This window comes from Pleurodeles waltl, chromosome 11, assembly GCF_031143425.1.
Source record: "Pleurodeles waltl isolate 20211129_DDA chromosome 11, aPleWal1.hap1.20221129, whole genome shotgun sequence".
NCBI lineage: Eukaryota > Metazoa > Chordata > Amphibia > Caudata > Salamandridae > Pleurodeles > Pleurodeles waltl.
In genome coordinates, this window is record NC_090450.1 from 406,170,946 (window position 1) to 406,193,603 (window position 22,658).

The window sequence follows — 22,658 nt, forward strand, 5'->3', positions numbered from 1 at the left end:
CTCTGTAAACTGTTTACCTAGGATCACATAATTTGAGACCTGTTTATGGGTCAAGTACATTACAGTTAGGTCGAGTCGATTATTTAAGTTACTCGACCTGCAGGTCTAGTAACACTTTTATGTTTTTTCGAGCCCTGAAGGTAAGTGGAAGTGCTTTAGTTATGTGCAAGGCCACTGGCATTATATGGAAGGAAAACACAAAATTATGAGGCAGGGTTGACCAATTTATGTGGCAAGAAAAGTCCAGTTATGAATTTACAATGTCAATAGCTTTAACTCAAGCAAATGTGAGGCCTATTGCATTGCACATTCTTGTTTTTCTTTGAATTCTGTGACTTGCTGTGTTTATTTTGTAATAAAACCGGGACAAGTACCAGAATTCCAAGGAGATAAAAAAAAAACCTGGACTGGGGCCACTCAGCATTCATGGACCTGCGACATGGCAGGTATTGATCGGCACTGCCCTAGCACTTAAGCCCTTCAGTGACTGCCATAGGGCATTCTGTATGGGAGGCCTGTGGTCTCTTCAGAGGCACCATCCTGTCTGCGTCTCTCCCTTAAGTCTTTATTCAGGGTTTACTCACCTTCTTAGGATTTCCTCCACAGGGTCAATCCGATCCTGCCCTGGTATTTGCATAAGCCATTTAAAGCTATTCAAGGGTTATGTAGCATTAGAGGGCCACAGGTGGACAAGAGTGTATTACGAGTAGCAGGTTGTTGATGATAATCGTAGCCAGTCTGTTGTGCACATTTGGGTGAGACACGTGCCAGCGAACTGCTCCCTGTTCAAGCAGCAGGCCCGTGTTTTATGTTGGCCACGTTTGAGTTGGTGAGCCGTACTTCAGAGATGTGTGTGTGTGTAACCGAGTTCGAGTTACAGTGAAACTCCTCACGGAGGGATCGCCTGGCGCTGCAGAGGACCACGAGGTTTCAGTTGCAGCCCCCATTGGATGGGTCATGAGATTGATGTGTTCCCTACTGAGATCTCTGTAAGTCTGTATGTATGGCTCGCTCAGTATGGCTAAAGTTTTGACGAAACTATACTTACTATTCGGCCATAGAGGTGCGCCAGTGTTCTGACCATCTTAGCACTGTAAAGCGCCCTGATGTAATCTTTTTAAGACTTGGCACTAAAGGGGTTTCTGCGCCTTCTGTTTTGTGGGTAACCTCAGTGCTTTAAATGGGCCGATACTGTCCGTTACGGAGTACCAGCACTTTGTTTTATTTTTAGAGGGGGAGTACCTGCGCTTCTCAAAGAAAAACCTAATCCTTTGAATTGGAGAGTAGCGGCACTTCTCAGAAATAAGCAGGTACCCTGGCACAGAGCACCTGCACTTCTATTTTTCCATTTCAACCCCTGGGTAACCTTGGGTTCATTCATTCGAATAAAATCATCACAGACACGTCATTTCATCCTTAAATTTATAGCGGGTGTCGATAAGGGATTAGTTTACAGCCACGTCTGATATTTAAAATGCATTTGAGCTGCGGAAGTACCACAGACTACTATTTAAAATCAACTGTTTTGTCGCTATTATGTTTATTATTATTCCGATATGGAATGGTGGACGAAAATATTGCAGATCGCCATTGGCCATGCCAAACATCAATGTACATCGCTCTGTATGAAGCGCGCGCCTTTAGATCGAACCTTTCCGCGCTTTTGTTCCTAGCTGTTGAGGCATAAAGGCTGTCGTTGTGAAACTGCGCATGCGTGTAACCTCCTTAACAAGCCCTTTAGCTGGGGAGGTGTTGGAGAGGTGGTGACTGAAGCATTGCAGCAGAGGGAGTAAATGTTAAAATGTATGCTCTTAAATGCATACATACTGTGGCTATTTCACTGTTTTTTTTTTTCACTCATAATAATACTCCTTTATTAAGCAGCAAAGTCAGTTGGGAAGTCTGGGAATTGAAACTCTTTGTAGCAGCGGGTCTCCGCCTCCTAAGAGACAAAGGATTACTGTAAACTATAAAAAATAAAATAAAAAAAAACACACGACGACTGTGCGCTTTTAATAAGAATGTAGCATAGGAAGTCATGTTCCAGCTGGCTGATACCTTAAAAATCACACATGCGTGCTTCTTTTCTCTTCTCCGTGCGTGTTCTCTCTTGTGCCCACGGCTGGGGATCGCCGGCTCCCATGCTGGGGTGCTTCGGTATGCACGCACAGTTGGACATGTTCAGATTTAGTTCCCGCTGGTAATTGTTTTCTCCCCCTTAAGCAGCTGTTGAATACCATGGACTGCCTTGTTGGGTGAGAAACACCATTCCAAGACGAGAGAAATTGTCATTGAAGAATGGGCTATATGCGATGCCAACATCGCCCATCTGTGCTATAAGAAATCTGTTCTGCTGGTAACATTAAGATATGTCAATTGTCTGTCATGTTTAGTTTTTTGGCTTTATTTTTTGCTCTTGTCATAAAAAATTATGAAAAGGTTCGCGTTTTGGAAATAAACATATTTCATAAGAAATTAGTTTCTAACCATATAAAAGTTAGATATCGTGTTTAAATTGTTGACTGTAGAACTGGGTCATAATCCCGATTTTCTAATTTGATTACATTGCGTAATCTTGGACAAATCCATATTCTTTGAGCGAATCCTATCTGAATAGTCTGAAGAAGATCTGGCTGCACTCGCCTTCGGTACCTTGGGAATTCTTGTCTTCCTCTTGGACGAAGCAGCTGGGACAGCTTCCTGCACCAGAGATCTCAAGTGACACTGGAGATTAATGTGCTTTCTAGAGGGAGGGCATCTTAAATGTCTGCCACTGGGCCTAAGCACCCCACCCCTTCCTTTCTATCCGCTGGACAGATGGAGAGGGCTGTGGGAGCAAAGTACATACCTCTTTCCGACGCGTTTTTGGTTAATTCTTGGCGGAGGCTCGCTGTCCGAGCCCCTAGGCTGCTCTGCAGATATGTTTTGAGGATTCCTGCACCTTTCCTAGCTTGTAGGTTTGGACCCGCTTGTCTGGCAATGTCCTTATGCTTATACACGCTCCATGGGGATTGGTTTAGAAAAACATGTCGTTAATATAAACGAGTTGAATAGGCCTCATCGCTTTATGGATGGGCCGAAGAAAGTAATGAAGACTTGCATCTGTCTCCTGGAGACGACGCGTGTTTATGCACCAGGCAGCGAATCGCGTCATCCGTTTCTGATACCGGCATTTAGGTTTCCTTTGGTAGCTGAATTCCCACGTCCTTGTTTTCTCGCATTTAGTTTTACATAGAATTAGTGGAGGCACATGATCATTTGTATTATTTTAACGCACGACAGTGGTTGGGGGGTTGGTGCCGGAGGTTGGCAGCCTCCATGGCTTAGGGTAAACAAATTGTGCAATTAGCAAACCGGTGCCACGAAGTGAAGGGTGCTTAACGCTCTACTTTCGATCTGTGGCGCAGACACACACGTCTCTGTTTAAATGGGCGCCTTTCAAACAGGAACATCTCAACCGAACTTTTTCTCTAAATATTTGTTTTCACTGACAGACTGTGTCGGCAACATGGTTTAACATGCCTGGGGTGTTATTGTAGTGTCCTGGTAAAGACAGCTAGAGGCAGATAGGGGAGTTGCATTACAACAAGCCAGAGCATTGGCACAGTGCAACAGACATGAGTGTGGACTCTGCTTGATGTCTAATAAAATAGTTTTGCAGGCAACGAAGGTTTCATGAAGGACTGTTGCATCCGAATGGCAGACAATGTGTGCATTTGCATTTTGGGGTTGTTTTTGCATTTTTTATTTATATCACCCGAACTCAACCCGAAGGTATTGGAGCGCGTTCCATGAACACCAGTTACATTACACAAGGACACCCTCGTGTTTTTTGTTACGCACGGAGAGAGAATAGAATCGCAGTATGTTGAGCCGACGCCGAGACTCTTGCCTGGTTCCCAGTTACAGAGTCGGCAGCTCTTAGCTCTTACGTCATATCCGGTCCCTTTGCTCTGCTAGAGGAGGAATGTCAGTGTAAGAACAACAGAGAAGATTATAAAGATTTCTGTCCTTTCGGCCGGACACAGTTTGGCCCATGAGAGGGCGTGTTTAAATCTCCCAGTGACGCATTTAAAATTATTTGTTTTCAAAAACGCCTTTTGTGCAATGTTTGCGCCCTCACTCTTTCGGTCAAGGAGTGCCTCAAGGCGATTCATTTTCTCATGTTGTGCCATACTAGTATCGTAATCCGTTCATCAGTTCCTCCCAGTCATTCAGTCTGGGTTGACCCTTGTGAGCGGGAGGCTTTTTTTTTTTCCCATGCCCCCAGCTACTCCTCGCCGGCTTCCCTCCCAGGGATGAATTCCTTGAATCGCTTCATTCCGCCCAGGCAAGGGCAGAGCTTGCCTAGGTGCTTCGGGCCACGCGCCCTTGGAATGCACCCCTGCACCCGAGGCGTCCAGGCCGCATGCCAGGGTGCCCCACCGCCCCCAGCAGGAAGAGACAGGTTGAGACCGTTCATATGAATGAAGTGGGGGGGGGGGGGGGGGGCATGCGTTGCGTTCCGCATCCACGTCTGCACAGCGCCCCCTGCAGGACCTTGCCGGGTATTTCACCCCAGAGCTAAGGCACGAGCAAAGACTTTAAAAAGGTAGCACACGCTTTTTGAGGTCCACCCGGCTTGTAGTTACACTGACTTCACGACAAAGCTCTGAATAAAGAGAACCTTTACCTGAAGCTCGGAACCACGTGAATAAAAGTAAACTGAACAGATTGTATAGGTAATAGTCTTAAATGTGTTCTTATACATTGAGGAGTTGGTCTAAAAAATCTAAATAAAGTCCCTAACATTTGAAAGAGGCGGCAGCATGTTTCCTTTTATATTTGAGTCCCTTGTGAAACATAACAGATGTATTAAATTGATACAAATATAAATATCAATTAAGCTGTCATTACCAGTTTTGCTATTTCTTAGGGAGCAATAATTTGGGAGTGCAGTTCCTCAAATCGCAATTAAAGTCTAACTGGGTCCAGAATTATCCATCTGCAAACTGTGGACCCAGTATTTCAGGGCCTGTCTTTGCTGCTGCAGGTGCTGCTGGCATCTGTCCAGCCCTTGCGCGACCCCTGCATCAGCCGAGTGAGAGTGAATAATGCTGCCCTGGGCAGCCTGAAGCCAACTCAAACTCTCTCTGCCCCTCCCCCGCCCCTCACATCCGCTGGAAAGCTCAATAGTTTCGTTTCACCTGAATCGGGGAAATACCCTGGTACAAGGACACTGTACCCCCAGGTCCCAGTACTTACTCCCATTCTGGGAAAAACTACTCGGAATAAATTTGGGCCCTGGTGTTCCACATCAAATTCATGCAAACTCATAGTGTGGGAAGACCTGCTAACTTAAATATATATATAAATGAGTGCGACGTGGAGCCTGTGTCCAGAACTACCGAAAAGGTGTATGTAATGTGGTCCAAAGTCTTGTGCCCGAGATCAGACAAGTAGCAGAGTTGAGGGCTGGCTTCAATAGGGCAAAGTGAATTTTAGGAATGCCTGTTAAGTGTAGAGTTGCTGTAGAACAGTTTAGAGAAGACTGTCGATTGAACTACCATTTTGAAGTCATCAGCGGGGATTAGTGGTTTGTTCCTTTTTGGAAGCCGAGTTCGAAATGGAGGCTCTTTGTTATAATATTGATATTAGCATGTAAACAGAGACTGGTCTTAATTGTAATGCCTAGAGATTAAGCCTTGCCTGTAAGTAGAGAGGTGGAACCAAGAAGATTTGAGGAGGTTATCCAGGATTTAGTAATTTGCAGTGTGGAGGAAAGAATAGGAGGAATTCTGTCTTTGTGGGGTTGAGTGTTTCAGGTGGTGGAGCGACTTCCATGATTGGAGATTCTTGAGAATTTTTGACAGGTAGGAAAGATCATGTTATGCAGTGGCAATGTGCCAAATGGCAGGTTTGTGAGCGCCTCAGATTGAACAAGAAAGTGACCCAAGGGAAAACACAAAACTCAAATGGGGCCAATGTGGAAGGCCTCATGCCTCAATGCTGTGTCGTAATTTGGATAAAGATAGCACCTATTCAAAAACCTTAGCATACCCCAAAATTACTCTTAAGGGGGCTATTCTCACTGAAGCAGAACTTAAACTAACACGGACATCAAATACTCAATTAGAAGAAACAGACTCTCCCTCTTAATGCTTTATCTGTTCAGTGACTGCCCTCAAATTGTGTACACTATCAGATGTTGATAGAATATATGCCCAGTGGTACTCCTACAAAGAGTACAGCAGCAGAATCTCAAAGTTTAAAATATTTGGAAGCAAAGCTCAAGTGAATGGCATGATTTTTTATTGTTTTGCGAATATGTAGTTTGTTCCTCCAGGGCCCACATCAGAGCGCCTGGATTTTCAGACCTGGTGCAGTGCCTCTCACATAGCCGTGGATGCTAATCCAGAGTTCTCATTTCCAGGCAGTACATTTATTATTTTACATCGATGTGCAGAGCATTTGAGCTCAGCACCGAAAGCCAAGCACTGAGCAGAATGCACAGAGCTGGGTTTTCAGTTTATTACTAATGCTCATCAGCTTTGACTTTTATTAGGTCTTGTTAAGGAAGGTTGTGTTGTTTAATGTTGTCCTTTGTCAGTGTACGAATGGAAGAAGAGGGCAAAGGACTATGCCAGATGCATTTCCATCATACACATCAGTCTTTCCTTTGTGTCGTGCACCTTTGCCTGTAAAAAAGCCCGACTAGAGGGCACACTTTCAAGTACAAACTAGTAATGCAGCCAGTAGCCTGTTAAGAAAGACAAACTAGGAATTCCATGCATGCTGATTTGCTTATAGGGACTAATAGAATGAGTACAGAGTCTCACGTGGCTCCTTGTGTCTGAGTTAATTTCTTTAAAACTAGAGAAATCTGTAAAGAGTACAGGATCCCAGTGAAGTTTACATGAAAGTGGTTGCATATATCACAGTGGTACATTTTTATAGCGGTGCATAGCACACATCTAAGCGCTGTGACTAACGGGTTTTACTATTTCTCATTGTAATCTTCCTCAGCAAATACTACCTAAGAAACGGACATTGCTGGCGGGTGTGAACGACCAGGCACGCCTGGCCAGGCCATTCCATTCCTGCAGCTCGGAGGTAGACTTCAATTAGTCTTCAGCTCTCTTTTTGCTCTTAAACAAAAAATACTCTTTCTGAAATTGTCATTCTTAGAAATACTAAGTGTCACTTGGGACAAATATTGCCAAGACTCTTTTTACTTCTATTACAGGGATGTCCAGGTAGGGCCAGGAGGGCTCGGCCTAAGATATGTTTTCATTGTACTAATTAACTATGCAGGGCAATACAATTAATAATTAAATTACATAGTGTAGATCCTAAGAATCTACTATGAATCCTACCCTCTTGGACCTACTTTGGGGGCTGTTACACCCACAGCCCCTAAAAATAATATTATTCTGCAGAAGCTTCAATCCTAGTCTTAAACATTGGCAAGGCCAGTAGGTCTGTCGTTGGCTGTTAGCCTTCAGGCTTTGCTAGAGCTTGCTTTGTTCCTTCATTGCTTTTATAAAACTGTTATTTGAGGAGCTGGCGGACCCTTTAACCTCTCTAGTATTTAAAAAAATAAATAAAAAAATAACATTGCCACTGTGCCCTTTAGCATAAAGTGAATTACTTTGTACCACGCACAAACGCGTTTGGCTATGAACCAAAAGCCAGGCGTGTACAGTATTTAGCAATGGTATTTTTGCTAGCTCGAAATAATTTAGGTGTGTGGTGCCGAGCATTTTCAATCCGTATGTGTCAGACTACATGAATTACAGATGACGCCATAGCGCCACCTTGTGGCCTTGTCACAAAATGATAATGGAAGCTGAGGAATGTTTCATGTCTTACTTAAGTGTTTTACGTTCTACTTTCGGCATGCTGAGAATTATCGTAACATTCAGCGTTTATGGCGAGCAAGAAATTAAAAATGGCAGAAATCAATTACAGACGCCCTCTGGTGGAGCTAAAGACACTGATAGTTATACCTAGATATAGTTGTTCTCCTATGAAGTTGTTTAAATTGCTCTTTTCAGCTTTTTAATATGAGTAAACAAATGCAGTGCAATCAGCGGATACTGTTCACAGGAGAATAATCAGCTTTGGTATTGGAAATTACAAATAGTTAGCCAAGGCCATAGAGCTGTAACGGGAGGCGGGGGCAGTTCCCGCCGCATACTTAGTACGAGAGGGAAGGCTACTGCATACAATAGATGGGATAAGAGGGCGGTTTGGATCCTTTTCGATGGTGGGCGAGCTGTGCTTTAGCGGGGTGAGTTGCAGTCTCCATTCTGTGAGCAACGAAGAGGTCGTAAATATGTCTGAAGATTCTTATTCCAGAAGCTAGGTGCATAGCTTGAGAAGGCGTGCCTTCTGGCGGTTTCCTTCTTGCGCTGCATTACTTTGTTCAATGTCCATTCTGTTTGTACCTCACAGAGTTTCGCTTTCAGCCAGGAAACATGGATTGCTGTATTACCACTTTATCGAAGACGCAACATTTCTCAACCAAGATGTGATCTTCTCAGGGGACCTCGTGTGGTTCTGTTAAAGTTGGACGATGTGGTTGTACCCCTTGAGAACCTTAATGGGGTGAGAGCAGTGTGTAGGTCCTTGTTCTGTGGACACAGGTGGGAGTTGATATTACCGGCTAGGTGGGGTTGGCACCGTCCACCTAAAAGGACCATGACTTGTAAGGATTCAAGTTCAGTTTGGGAAGGAAGACTTAATTTTGCTTATAAATAGGAACAGCTGGTACTGGTGTGGCGCTGATGGGTAGAAGTGACTTCGCGTTTTTGTTGCGTTGTACTACAAGCTACTACTTACTACAAGCCTTTCGGCAAACCATCTTTGGGAGCTGCTAGCAATGTGGATGAACTCCAGCTTTGTCAGTTGAGGTCCAGGCAGTCACTGAATACCCCAGCTCTAGTAAGGGAAAGGGAATCTTTGAGTTATTTGATGGCGTCGCTGGTGGAGACTTTCACGTAGAGTTGTATCTTTGGCGTACTGGTCAATTTTCCTCTTGTGCTTGGCCACAGCAGAGGTTCCATGTAAAGTCTGAAGATAACTTGAGGGAATGGATTCTCTTTACATCCCACATCACTGAGAATCCAGGGCTCTTGCCACGTACAATCCAGCCCCACGCATATCCCTGTTGGCAAGTGCAGAGGCAGAAATGTCAGGGTGGAAGGGGTGAAGCGGGTTTATGGAGGGAACCTCCTTTTCCCATAAAGCGGAAACAAATCCAGGGGTTGAGGGGCACCCTTCTCCATCCGCAAACGTTGGTCACAGCTTTGCATCTGGGTTGTGGCATGCCCCATCCAAATTAGTCACTTTTCCCGGAACAAAGAAAACCGCGATGGGAAAGCAGGGTTATTTTGAGGGAAACCAAGGTAGCACCACTATTTTGAGGGGTGGGAGCAGAACGGGGATTTCACTGGTGGACTATGACTGGCGTAGAGAGCACATCAGTGACTTTCCCAGGTGAAAAGTACTAAAACTGTGTCACGAGTATGCTCTAGATTCTGCTTGTAAAGATTGCCATCTACTGCAGCCTTGCATCTGCTTTACACACAGCAGCTTAGTACTCTGCATACATAGATGGGTGTTTAAAATCACTCCAGGCCCTGTTCGCTTTCGCTGATCACTATCGTTCCTTTTTGTCTATACTCTGCTTATGACTTATTATGGTTTGCAGGCATTGCTGTGCAAATCTCTCCTTTCCAACACACCCCACCGAGCTCTGCCCATATTCAAATACGTTTATAAAGATAGTATGTCCTTCTCTGTGCTTAATGCATCTGTTATTTATGCCACTTTCCTTTGTAGGGCCCTACTAAATAATACGTTCAACGTGTTCACGCAGTCAGAGAACCATTTAGAGCTCCAAGGCGTACATCACAAGGTCCCATTCATAAATCCACTGTTTCTACCATAGTTTGAAGCCTACTTTTCATTCATTTTTAGGTCTCACCTTTTAGCAGTCTGTTGTTGAAGGCCTTTTTCTGTTCAGTACCAGTACTTTTAATGGGCTTTGGATCTGTCCATCGCTTATGTTGGTTGTCTTTTTCGTCACTCTGGTTTGCTTGCTCCTTATTTGATGGCTTTCCTTCTTCTTGTGCTTAACCCTCCCCTGGAGCATGTTTTATGCATTTTCTTCACATTACACCCTCTCCGCACACTCTGTTACACCTCCATCTCGGTCTCTTTCCCATCCTAGAATACTACCTAAAACCCCGCTCTGCTTACCACTGCTGGGCGAGATGGGACTTCATTTCCACCCATTACTCTTAGGCATTTATTTACTCCAGCAGTAGCTCTTGGAGAATTTGCTGTTATACTGCATTTAGACATTTATATAAAAAAAAAAAAAAAGAAAAAAACGAAATTGCATTAGAGACTTCCTTCCTGCACTGCGAGTTCTCTTGTTTGCCTTCCTTTAAAACTCTACCCTTGAGGGTATATTTTTGTCCTATTCATCAGCGATATTTTATAACCTCTTCCGACCTCTCAGTAACCCCCCGCCCCCACTAATATTGATAACAGCATTATATATCAACCAGCAGCAGCTAGCCTGGGTGGAGATCCGTTTTCATAATCTCAGCCGGTGACTCCTTCCCTTAATGAAAAGCAGGGGAGTTCTTTCTCGGACTTCCCTAATGTTCCTGGGCTCGTGATGCTGCAGAAAAAGGCATCCTATCCCGTGTCAGCTTGGGACACACAAAGGCCTGACTCTGATGCATGACGTCTCCAGATCCCGTTCCTCTTACTACGAGAGTGCTTCAAATCACATTGTATGGATGCCCGGATAGACCTACTTTGGTGCCCGCTGTACTAAGCACTCTGAAAAGTAACAGGCCGGCTATATATGAAACAGGAAGATAAGTAAATAAAAATAGTGTGCTGGGATAGCAGGAAGCTTACATTGGTATTTCTGACCTGCTTACTTTTCTCCTGCCCTGGCGTAATTTGTAAAAATAAAGCAAGTAAGCACAGGGGCCCAACATTTTTCAGAGGATCCGCCACCCCGATTGCTGAGGTAGCTGAATACCAAGGCTGCATACCTCATGTCTGTTTCTTCCACCATCCTACACTTCCTCTCTTCATCTCACTCTTGCAGACTCTATTTTTTGTTACAGATTTCCTATATTTCTTTTCTTCCTCGTTTCTCCCAATTCTGCCCACCTCTCTTCTGCTGTGAACCCGACTCATGGAAAATAAGCCCTGCTCCCCATAAATGAGTGCCAGTGCCTCTCGCTGGCAAACAGGCACAAATTAAGCATTGCTTGTACTGGGTAGTCGGCGAGTACTAGATTCTTTTTTTGTCCGTATCTTGTGATTTTTGTGAATGTGGAAATGTGGTTTGGTTGCATCAAATAAATAAGTTGACGTACCACTTTACATATTGTGGGAATGATGACGTGGGTAGGTGTGAGGGAGGCTTACTGCAGAACTTGTGCTTTCTGTGTGCGAGTAAAATCACATCTGCCAGCTTCATGCTGTGGGGGAAGCCGGCATTGCTGTCCATCCTGTCTTGCGCGCTCTGTGGAATGCACCATTTCCAGCTGTACTCTAACGTTCCTCCGTTCCTCTGTGTGAGGGGGGAAGTCCATTGCTCTCTATACTTTCTCTCTAATCAGATTGCATTGCACTGTTGTGCGTTTGTGAAGCTTGCTTTCTAACAGGTCATGTTTTTCAGCATTAACTTTTTCTCAAATCACATACTGTGCACTATTCCACCATCCAGTCGTGTAGTTTGGGGGAAAAGGTTTGTTACTCTAGAAAATTTAAGCTGTGAAGCAATTGTTAAAAGTAAGTAACTGCTTTCTTGTATCTGTTACATGCGACACTGAAGATTGCCCTTCTGCTTTCTGTAATGCGCTCCGTGTGTGACAACAACTGTCTTTGTAGTACCTTCTTGCTTTGCCAGTAAAAGCACTGTATGTCCAGGCTGCATTAAATGAAAGCGTATACAGTGTACGGCATATATTGAATGATCTTGTAGGTCTCCACTGAGCAAAGTGTCAGAATCGAGGTAATGGTCTGCTTGTGGCAACTTAAAGATGCCCCTATGCACAATTCTGTATACTAATGGGGCTGGCTTCTAGCTAGTCCATTTCTAGGGCAGCAATGAGGACAGGAGCAATTGTTTGCAAAGTGTGGTACACGCTCTATTCCAGAGGGAGGAACTTTGGCCAGGACAACTTCAATCGAACATTTTATACTGAAACATTTTCTTCCTCACATATACGTGAAACCATTCACTGATTCACGAAAGTTTAAAACTGCGCATGAATGTAGAAGAGCAAACCTGCTGGGATTGATTCATATCCAAAAGGTGTATTTAATGCAAAGTATGGCTTCTATACATGTGGATCCTCCAGTAATGATTTTAGGCGTTCCTAAGAGATATTCTACCTGGAGTCTCCTGCCAGCTCCTTCTGGCCTTTGCCACTCTCTCCAGCAGCCCTGACAGGGGACGCAGTCCTTCAGAGCACACATGAAAGCTGGGCTCCCTGCCCAGCACCTACAGACGGTCGTAGAGGCTAGGCTCTGACTACATGATTTCTGCCACCATAATTCATATCTGACATTACTACAGGCAAAAGAAGGACCAAAGTAGGGGTCAGCACTTTTTCAGTCTCCTGGAAAACGGTCTGACTAGATGTGGCTGTCACCTTCCTCTACTGTTGTCCTCTGTAACTTGTGCTTACCCTTTTCTCCCTCCCACTTGCACCTTGTCTTGCATGGAAGCATTGTTACTGGCACGTAACTTGGCTGTCATTCTGCTGTCACTAGCCGCAAAGCCTGAGGTAGAGACAAAATTGAAGGGCATGGTGTGGCAAGAAAAGCCCTGGAAATGCATTCTTGCTATACCGGTGTACTGTGGTGTCTTTGGCAGATATATTAAAGAGCGTATCTAGCAGTCATTTATATTTTGGGTAAGATCAGTGAGTCGTTACTGACCCCATACTTATGCGGGTTGGTCTGCTGACAGAGAACGCTAGGAAAAAAGGTTGAGTGTATGAAGTTTCACCAGTTTTCCTATGGTCCTTATTTACTGAATTTCCATATCTGTTCATTACGTTGTACTTCCACATACCACAGTTCTCTTGTATCTATGAGCCTGTTTTGATGTATTTTCCTTTTACTAACTCTACCCTCTCTTTTGCCGCAGGAAGTTTTTCTACATCACCCTGCTGAGGGACCCGGTGTCACGGTATCTAAGTGAATGGCGGCACGTGCAGCGTGGTGCCACCTGGAAGACATCCCTGCACATGTGCGATGGCCGGACGCCAACTCCAGATGAGCTGCCGCCCTGCTACGAGGGCACAGACTGGTCAGGCTGCACCCTGGCTGAGTTCATGGAGTGCCCCTACAACCTGGCCAACAACCGCCAGGTGCGCATGTTGGCCGACCTCAGCCTTGTGGGGTGCTACAATATGTCGTTCATTCCTGAGAACAAGCGGGCCCAGGTTTTGCTGGAGAGTGCCAAAAAGAACCTCAAGGATATGGCCTTTTTTGGTCTGACAGAGTTCCAGCGGAAGACCCAGTACTTGTTTGAGAGGACTTTCAACTTGAAGTTCATTCGGCCCTTCATGCAGTACAATAATACACGGGCTGGCGGGGTAGACCTGGACAATGACACTATCCAGCGCATTGAGGAGCTCAATGACTTGGACATGCAGCTCTACGACTATGCAAAGGACCTCTTTCAGCAGCGCTACCAGTTCAAGCGGCAGCTGGAGCGCAGGGAGCAGCGAATCAAGCACCGGGAAGAGCGGCTTCTCCATCGCTCCAATGAGGCCTTGCCGAAGGAGGAGACAGAGGAGCAAGGGCGCTGGCCCACCGAGGACTACATGAGCCATATCATAGAGAAATGGTAGTCAGGGGCGAACTTTTATACTCATGAGGGCATTGTGGGGGCTTACTTTTCATTTCCAGGTTGAATAATCATGAAACCTAACAAAAGAGAAAGGGTGACACTTAAACATTTTTACCAGAAATGTGAAACACTTCTTTGGAGAGAAGAAAAAACGTTTTTACTATTTCTACAAGCTAGGAAAGGTGTCATCGTTCTTTAGAAAGTCTGTTAAAGTCTGACTTAACATACAACTACTTAGGCGTCGGCTAGACCAGAGTTGATCACTGATCGCAGGGCATTGATTACCGTGATCACAAAGGGAAAGGCTAGGCCCAGGCTCGGTAAGGGAAATGTATCCTGTCCATGAAAGTCGAATGTGCTATTAATCACGCACTGGGCATTGTTGGCTTGATTAAGGACCCTTCACTCTATGCATACGAAATGCGCGTTAGGACCCCTACCTGTTAAACTGCTGCAGAATTTCATATTTGTTTATGGTTAATTTGGTCTGACTGTAAGACCGGGGGCAGGTCGAATGACGAGACATAGTATCAGTTCATGCCTGTGGCACTGAAGGCAAATGCAGGGATGCCCGTGAAAGAAAAGCCATCGACCTGAGATTGACCACCACCAGTATGAGAAATGTTAGTATTGCAGCCTAGGCTGTCCTTCCTATGCACCATATAAGTATGGTGGAGGCAAGGGATCTGCACATGCTGCCCAAGGGTAAGCTGACACAATCCAAAGACCTGATGCAAGACACTTTTTTCCAGCGTAGGATCTTACGCTGATTCACTGGCTCACCTTTCAAATCCTGAAACACAGTTCCAAAACTGCCTTACCTGTTATTGGCAGCAGGAGCCACTTAAAAAGGCCAAAATATTTGTGGTCGAAAATGTTTTTTTTGTTTGTTTTATGTATATAAAGTTAATGTAAAATACCACTATGTGTCTCTGGTTATCGTTATATGGGTATCAAATACAGGTCTCACCGAGGACTGGTTAAGCGCATGCCCCAACCCCCAAAAAATCGAAATAAAATTATTTTGGCAAATGTAAGCATGGTGGGAAAATATTTTGCCCATAATTTAGCTTATTTGGCAACAAGAGGAAACTTCAGTGTGTGTATGCGCAGGCACACCCCCCCCCCCCCCACCCCTTCCCACATATATAATCACCCAATCCCCCACTTCCACCCCCCCCCAAAAAAAATAAAATAAAATGACAATTAAGATGGCCAGTGCGTCAAGCTCTGGTTTGAACATATTGGGTGATACCTCTTGTTAGCCCCTCTACTCCTTCGCCTCCAGTAACAAAGGACAGGAGGAGGCAGCAAGTCACTTTGAACATAATGTCCACTGATTTCTCTGTTTTGTTTTTGTATGCTGAAAGGTAGCACATTCAGAGAAATTACCGGTTTTAACTTTAATTCACAGAGAGTATTGGCAATACTCTCTGGAAAGCCAAAATGGGTCTCTTTTTGCCCCAGTGGTGAAACCTTTATCTATCTTATGAAGCCTGGGCATGAAAGAAACCCAGATGGTACCTGAGCACAGCATATATATTATACAAACGAACCATTCAAGAGCTTGGTGAACCCATGTTAGGATTTGGCTCCTAACCTGTCCCAGCTCACAGGTTTCCCACATCTCTATAGCTTGCATTGAATCCCGAATTAATGGGCTTCTTTACATCAGGAAGTATTATCCTTCAACGCTGTGCTCACAATTCATAATTACAATACATTTTTTCTTGGTCCTTGTGCAGCCAGTGACCACTGATCAGTGTCTGTGTTGGAAACTATCAACGCCTGTGATGTTCCACAAAGAATACTCCCTTCCTTCTCTTGAGTCGAATGGTCTATTCGTGCTCTACGTTTTGGGGTGATAGAGCTTTTGGAACTCTTTTGCTGTATGGCATATGCAATGTTATTCAGTAAACACAATGTCAATTCAGTGGTTAGATCTTTATTTACAGGTAGGAAAGTAGGATACGTAAAATTATAGAAATTAGCAAAGCCAAATGATGATAATACTTCCTGAGGGCGAGTTACAATCCTAGCCTAAATAGAGCACTTATATTTTGTCCATCGCAGATTTTGACAACTCTCCCTTTTTCTATGGGTTCTATTTATTTGGAGCCTCATAGAATGCATTAATGAATTTAGATGGTTAAGACACATGGGCCCTGATTTTTGTTTAGTGGCCTTGAGGGGGAAGGCTGGATAGTTCACCGAGTTTCAGTAGCTTGAAATCCATTAAAAACAAAAAAAATCCAAGCCATCCAAAAATAGGAGATAGGCAGGGCCGTCACACTGGTCTTAAAGTGAAAAGTTATAATACCAGTAGGTCAGCCTTTTTGTAAAGTTAAAAGGGCCCCCTTAAAATAAGTGATCTATATACACAGCTGTTGAAGTCAAAACTAGTGTCACACTCAAGTTTGCCACTGGTTTCACTAGTATTGGATTTGGGTTAGACCCAAAGTATGTCTCCCTAGGTAGCAGAACATAAAGGTTCATGTTTTGACACTGACCAGTTGTAGTCAAGATTTTCGAGCAGCAACAGCACCAAACTAGCTCTCGCACCCATAAGAATCACAGGTTCAACATTTGTTATGGGGTAACTGGGATGTAGGATTAGGTTTCACCCACACTTTCTTATGGTGCCATCTCTTGATCTGTAAGGATGAGAAAGAGATTCTGAATCATTGCAGAATCAAGGCATGTGGCTGCAGCCAACAGTTCTTCACCGGAAGGCCAAGGATAAAGAGAAACCCTAAACCAATGGGACTAGAAATGGGCAGATCCCGACTCCCCAAAAGTCGGAAAGGTTCCAATTGGATCTAGGTGATGAAGGTTCACCCCACTCTGTCTTGGAATACTTTATGTAGTACAGAGATGCTTGTAGGTCCTTCCTAGATAGGCTACAAGGTCTCAATGGCTCATGGTCAGCTCAAAGCAACCTCAAAGAGGCTTCAGTTGGCTTGGCCTCCAGGTCATGAGCCTGCTCCTACTGTACCACGAAGCATTACAGCGTCCTCTATTTCCAGGGCAGGTTCCAGCAGCAGAAATTTTCCAGAGTCTTAGATCTGTCTCTGGCAGGTAACGAACCAGCAAACAGGTAGAAATCAGATTTTTATATTTCTTCTTCTAGGGCAGCTAATGCCTTTAGTCCCTTACTGAAGTCCAGACTAATTACAACTGTTTGACAGATGTAATCAACCTGCGTTTAGGGCACCAGCGGTCAGCCTGTGCCATCCAAAGCCCGAGAACTAGTTACATTTCTAACATTACCCCAATCAGGATGGAGTGCATCGTAGCTGAACCCTTGAGCTCCTTTGACTGTATGAAAGGCAGAGAAGGGTTGGAAAGCAAATTGTGAGTGGAATGTGGATTGTTCGCCGTCAGTCAGAACCATCTGGATGCTGGGACTGTCAGCACAGCACATAGCATAGAAAATGAGCTTACCTTCTGTGGCTCCACTTAAAACTGCGTAAAGGAAAACACTTTCTTGGACACCGCTGTTAGACCAGAGGTAAAGGATAAGGTATGCAGCTAGAGACACATGACTACCTTCTTTTTTTGTAGGCTGTAAATGGAATGTTTGGATATATTCCCGCTGCTTGGCCTTAGGAAGCAGTAAGATTAAACAATTCATGGATTGCACCAAGAAATGTATTTGACTAGGTGTCCATGGAAATCATAGGATTCATAAACACCGAGGCAGAACATTTGCACGTCTTCCCGATAGAGCTTAAAGTCACCTGCGATTACTACCTTTACCATTCCCAGTGATTTGGAGAGAGTTCATCGGTAAGTAGTTTAACCTGCCTTTGGCCTATGAATCCTATCACAATGCGTGCAACATCATGCAGCCTATAACATTCATGCGGTGTCTGTCACAGATACTCCTGGGTTGCTGCTCACGGTGTATTAATCTCTGGCGCAGAGACTGCGGCAGCCCTGGACTATAAATATACAGAAAGGGGGAGTCTGATGGGTGGACAAGGACAGAATGGACCTGGCTGCGCCCCTCCATGACCACTGTGACATGAAGAATAGGATTAAGCCATAGTTGTGATGGAGAGCAGGCAGATATATATATATAAGACATCTTGACTGTAGATTTTTCACATGAGAAGAGCTAGGAGGAGCCTTGCACAGCCCCCAGAGGCCCGTAAAAGGAGATGAATCAGTATCCCTCAAGGCACAAGCAGATGTTCCTTGAGTTGGTGTGACTGCCAAACTGGAGTTTAATGGACACCAGTACATGTAACTGAGAAAGGATACTGTGGTCGCAATGGTTGATGTGCCGGGAGCAAGCAAACCTTCATACTCTAATACCCGAGGCTCAAATACAAGCCTTTGCATCAGTGTTTCTGTACAACAAAGCACCCTCTGTAAGTATTGCCTCAAAGAGGCGAAAACGGGCCTGCAAGTCCATAGTCCTGCAATGTATTTTGAGAGGTCGCTGCCACCATCCTACAGGGAAACAGGGCGATTCACTCAACAAAACGGTCTTAGGGGACTTTAAATACCCATCGGCTTCTGCTGCAACCAAATTCATCAACAGCCGAAGAATAGTTAGCTTGGTTGCCTCTGGTGTTCTAGACGTGAACTGTCATTTTTTTTTCTCTAAAAATGTAAACTTAAAATGATGAATTAGAACATTTGTTACATGATTTCATCAATTGTATATCATTGTCTGGTAATCTTCCATTCGTCGGTCGACTATACTTTTTTAGAGCCCTTTCCTTCATCTCGGCTTGCACTGGAGCTATCTCACTGCCTGTATAAATGAAACAGACCCAGCAGGCTTTCATCACTCGGAGATACAACCTCTTGTGAGCATTAATACTTTAATTGGAACCTTTGGTTTGTCTGTCAATTCCTGTTTTCCATCCTGCAGAAAAGAACAGTAATTCATGTTATGAGTGAATACATACAATTACATAGTGTGCTACACCGCCAGCCTCGTCTCCACCTGCTCAGAGGAGGGATGTCTGTGAAGACTTCTGTGGCACAGCCTAACTTTATAATATTTATTTCGGGGTGTGCCCCTAGAACGCACACCCATTCTACAGTTCAATGCAGATGTTGCAACTTGAGGGTGAATGGTAGATAAAGATTCATTTGGATCATCAATCTTATAAAGTGAGTAAGGCTCTCAGTTTCCCGTTTTTATTGATTTTACAGATAAATACAGACCGGAAAAAAAGGTTTTGTGTCTATATTTTTAAAAGCAGAAAAATACAGAAAATAGTTTTTCGTTTGTATGAATCACGATACTGTCATTCAAGATTTCTAGGCCAATACCTGTGCAAATTGACAGCATAGCGAGGTAAAAAGTGACGAAATGCTGTTAAATAACTGTATATTTGCACTTGTTTATATTCTAATGCAAATATTTTCCCAAGAGGTTTATTGTTCTATTTCCGGCTTCGAATGTTGAAACGCGAAGCCATCAAAGTATGTGTATCCATTTATTAGTTAAATATATGTGAACATATACTAGGTCCGATCCCATTAGTTCACGAAGCTGAAAATAAATATGGATGCATACTGGTAATACAGGCAAAAAATAAATACTTAGAAATGTAGATATACATTTTCACAATTAATTAACTTAAAACTGGGAGTCCTAGTTTATGTAGTGTGAGTATGAGGCTGTTCTTGTGCACTCATTCAGAAAGTCTAAAATAAAGAGGTAAATGCAGAAACCCCAATGAAAACCTGAAGCACCTCTCAGATTAGCTGATCACCATCCCTAGTGGCAAATCTGTGGGTATTTTTCTGCCGGGATCACTGTAATTTTTTTGGGGGTAATCAATTATTTGATAATTTCTCTGCAAGTGTATGGTCAGTAAAGAGTGCCAGAAAAGACCACTGCTTCTCCGAGGAGTAGACTGAATACCTGCTTGGTTTGTAGCAGGCCTGATGCCTTGGAGAGGAGTTCAGTGAGAAGCGGTCTGGGGCACTGTGGAGTGGGTATTTTGAAACCCAGCATCTCTTGCAGTGGAGGTGAGGGGCATTGGCTCTCTAAGGCTTTGTAGAGCAATCCTGCACTGTAGTTTCCTGCTCTGTAACTCTCCTTTGGAAGATCAGAAATGCGTATGTCCAGCACCCTTAACCCACTGCGTTCTAGGAGTCTGTAGTTCATAAATTAATCCATTATGTATGGATTCTGTTATACCTTCTCATATTTGACTACTGTTGTGCAGGAGTGGATTCCATGTCTGTTATTCCTAGAGATAATGTCCTAACCTTGAATTGTGTTCACATGAATATTGTGAGAAACAATCCTTATTTCGGAATTTTCCCATTTGGAAGCCTCCAGAGATATACAACATATGTAATGGGTAGCATGAATTGTGGTCTCATAATGCTGGTGTGTTAAATTAGTGATATTTACATACTTCATATTTATCACGTTACCAGAACTGCTACTCGGCTTTATAGGGCCACAATACACAGTTACCCGCTTTGTATCATTCATATTAAATACCATGTACAATTCTAGCCAACAGTAATAGCCTTTGTTCTAAGAAATAACTAGCAAAGCTGTTTACTAAGTTACTTTGTTTAATTTCAAGCTTTTGAAACCAAAGCCTTTTTTGGATAGACTGAGTGACATGTATGTTTAACTTGTGTGCAGTGGGAACAGCTAATTTCCGCAGAGGCGTATGGCACATGTGATGCAGCACATATAAAAACTTCAATGCGGTGTTTTAGACTATTTGCCTCAGTTGTGCTGGCAGAAGCCTGCTGAAGTGATTCTTTAAGGGTGTGAAAGCTTGCACATAAAGTTGTTGGTTATATTAGGATGGTTAAGGAAATGTGTTGGCTGTTTTCTTCAGTTGAACACTATTTTACATATATGATAGGCACAGACATGGCATGGTTCTAAGGATGTTTTCATGAAAATGACTAAGCTACATCTGTAAATTATTTTTACACAAAGAGCTAGTCCATCTCAGATCAATTCCCAAAGTACTGCGTGAATCTTTTCTCTTCTGTAGTTTCACAAAATGTATGTAGAATCAATCCTGCTGCCTACAGACATTTTCTTCTTTTGTCTTTTTTGTTGTTGTGTTTTATAATAGACGGTGGGTCTCCTAATGCATACGCACGTAAACATCTGCCCCAAGTTGGAGTGGGCTGCCTAATGACCTGTGACCTCTCATCGTTGACCGACATGGATCAGAAGAACAAGCCTTTCGAACTCCATACAGGACATACTCTGAATAACCAAGAGCACATTCCGCCATTTTGATTTTAATGTTTCAGCGACGGGATTTGGCTCCAGTCTTGCCTGCCTATGGTTGGCAGTGTGTGAGCTCTTCAGCCCAGAGACCGTTGACAGGCCGCTTCATATGCTCATTGTTCTTTGACGTTCTACCTTTGTCTTCCAGTCCACTTCCAGCATTAATTTGCCTATCGATGACTCATGAACTTGCTTCCATAGCTCCTCCATGTGTCCGCTGCCTGTTTTCCCCTGTCCTGTACTCATTCACCCAAATTTTGCTCGCACCCAGGTAGCCACTTCGCCGAGTGAATTTGGAGAGCACTACTGTAAAAGAATAATTTTGTATTAAAATGCTAAAAAGAAGTGTTTGGATGGTCATGTTTCTGTGTATCTACTGCATCATGAGCCATGTTCCTTTAGCAGTTTAACCCCCTCGGAGGACCTATCTGTCAAAAGGTAATCACACAATCTTAATACTACATGACTAACATCAAAGTATTTCTGGTTGGACTCTTGCAGTCGTCATCCTTATTCTTTTCAAGGTCCATGTCTGTGAACATTTGAAGGAAGACTCTTGGGGCATATCTACTAAACTTTCATGCAACGCAGAGCAGGTAGCAAAGTTGCTGCATTGCTTGAAAAGGAGAAGACAGTAATGTTCCATATTTACAATGATATGGAGCATTTCTTCTCTCCTTGCCTGGTGCACTACAGACAGCGTAGCGTTAACACAGGTACCCTTGCACCATGGTGCACGCAGGCACCCTTGCACCAAGAAGAATTGTTTTTGTGCAGGAGGGGTACCTTCCTGCACAAAAACAATCTCTCAAGACATTTTCCTCTTTTTATGTGTGCTGCACTTTGCAGCACACATAGAAAGAGGAAATAACGCGGAGAAAAAAATATTTTTGTACTAGTTAATCTATCCTATAGGAGTTGTAGCAATTTCACGCAATCTCAGGTTTACAAACCTTTGTAAATCTCGGATTGCGTGAAATCCAGGGGTGGATACATGGGAAGGCCATGTTCTACTCATGGAATGCCTCCCAGCATGAAATGTAAACAATGCAGTGCATGCCCGCTGTATTGTGTTAAATTTTCTTTACAAAGCCCAGCAAAGTGGTGTAAATAGCCCCTTGCATGGCTTTGTAAATATCTACTAGCATTTTGCGTCATGATTGTGCCACAAAAGTGGTGCAACCATGACGCAAAATGTTAGTAAATATGGCCCTTAAGAATTGGATTAGGGCAGCACCGCAAGTCATTTTGCTGTGCTGCCCTACGCCAATATGAAAGGGCAGGAATGCACGGTATCTACAAGATCCAGTGCATTCCTGTCCTTTCAGCTGGCGCACACATTGCAGCCATGCGCCAACACAGGCACTCTTGCACCAAGTTGTAAGGGTGTCTGTGTTGTTGGCATGGTTGTTTTGTGCAGGAAGAGGCACCTTTCTGCATAAAAACAATCAAGATAAGCGTTTTCCTCATTATGTGTGCTGCAATGGAGCACACGTGGAAAGAGGAAAAAACAAGATAAAATGTGGGAGAGGCGTA

At 43.8% G+C, this 22,658-nt stretch overlaps 1 protein-coding gene across 3 annotated transcripts in view; it reads left to right on the forward strand.

Annotated features, from left to right (window-relative positions):
* Positions 1-21,467, forward strand: part of HS6ST1 (heparan sulfate 6-O-sulfotransferase 1) — a 282,374-nt gene extending 260,907 nt beyond the window's left edge. For 2 of the 3 annotated variants that reach the window (XM_069213730.1, XM_069213731.1), the window contains exon 5: positions 13,175-21,467. In XM_069213730.1, coding sequence (XP_069069831.1) covers positions 13,175-13,883 — 709 coding nt within the window. In that variant the 3' untranslated portion in view covers positions 13,884-21,467. The remainder of the gene's footprint in view (positions 1-13,174) is intronic. The other variant, XM_069213732.1, reaches the window with a different exon arrangement.
* Positions 21,468-22,658: the final 1,191 nt, after the last annotated feature.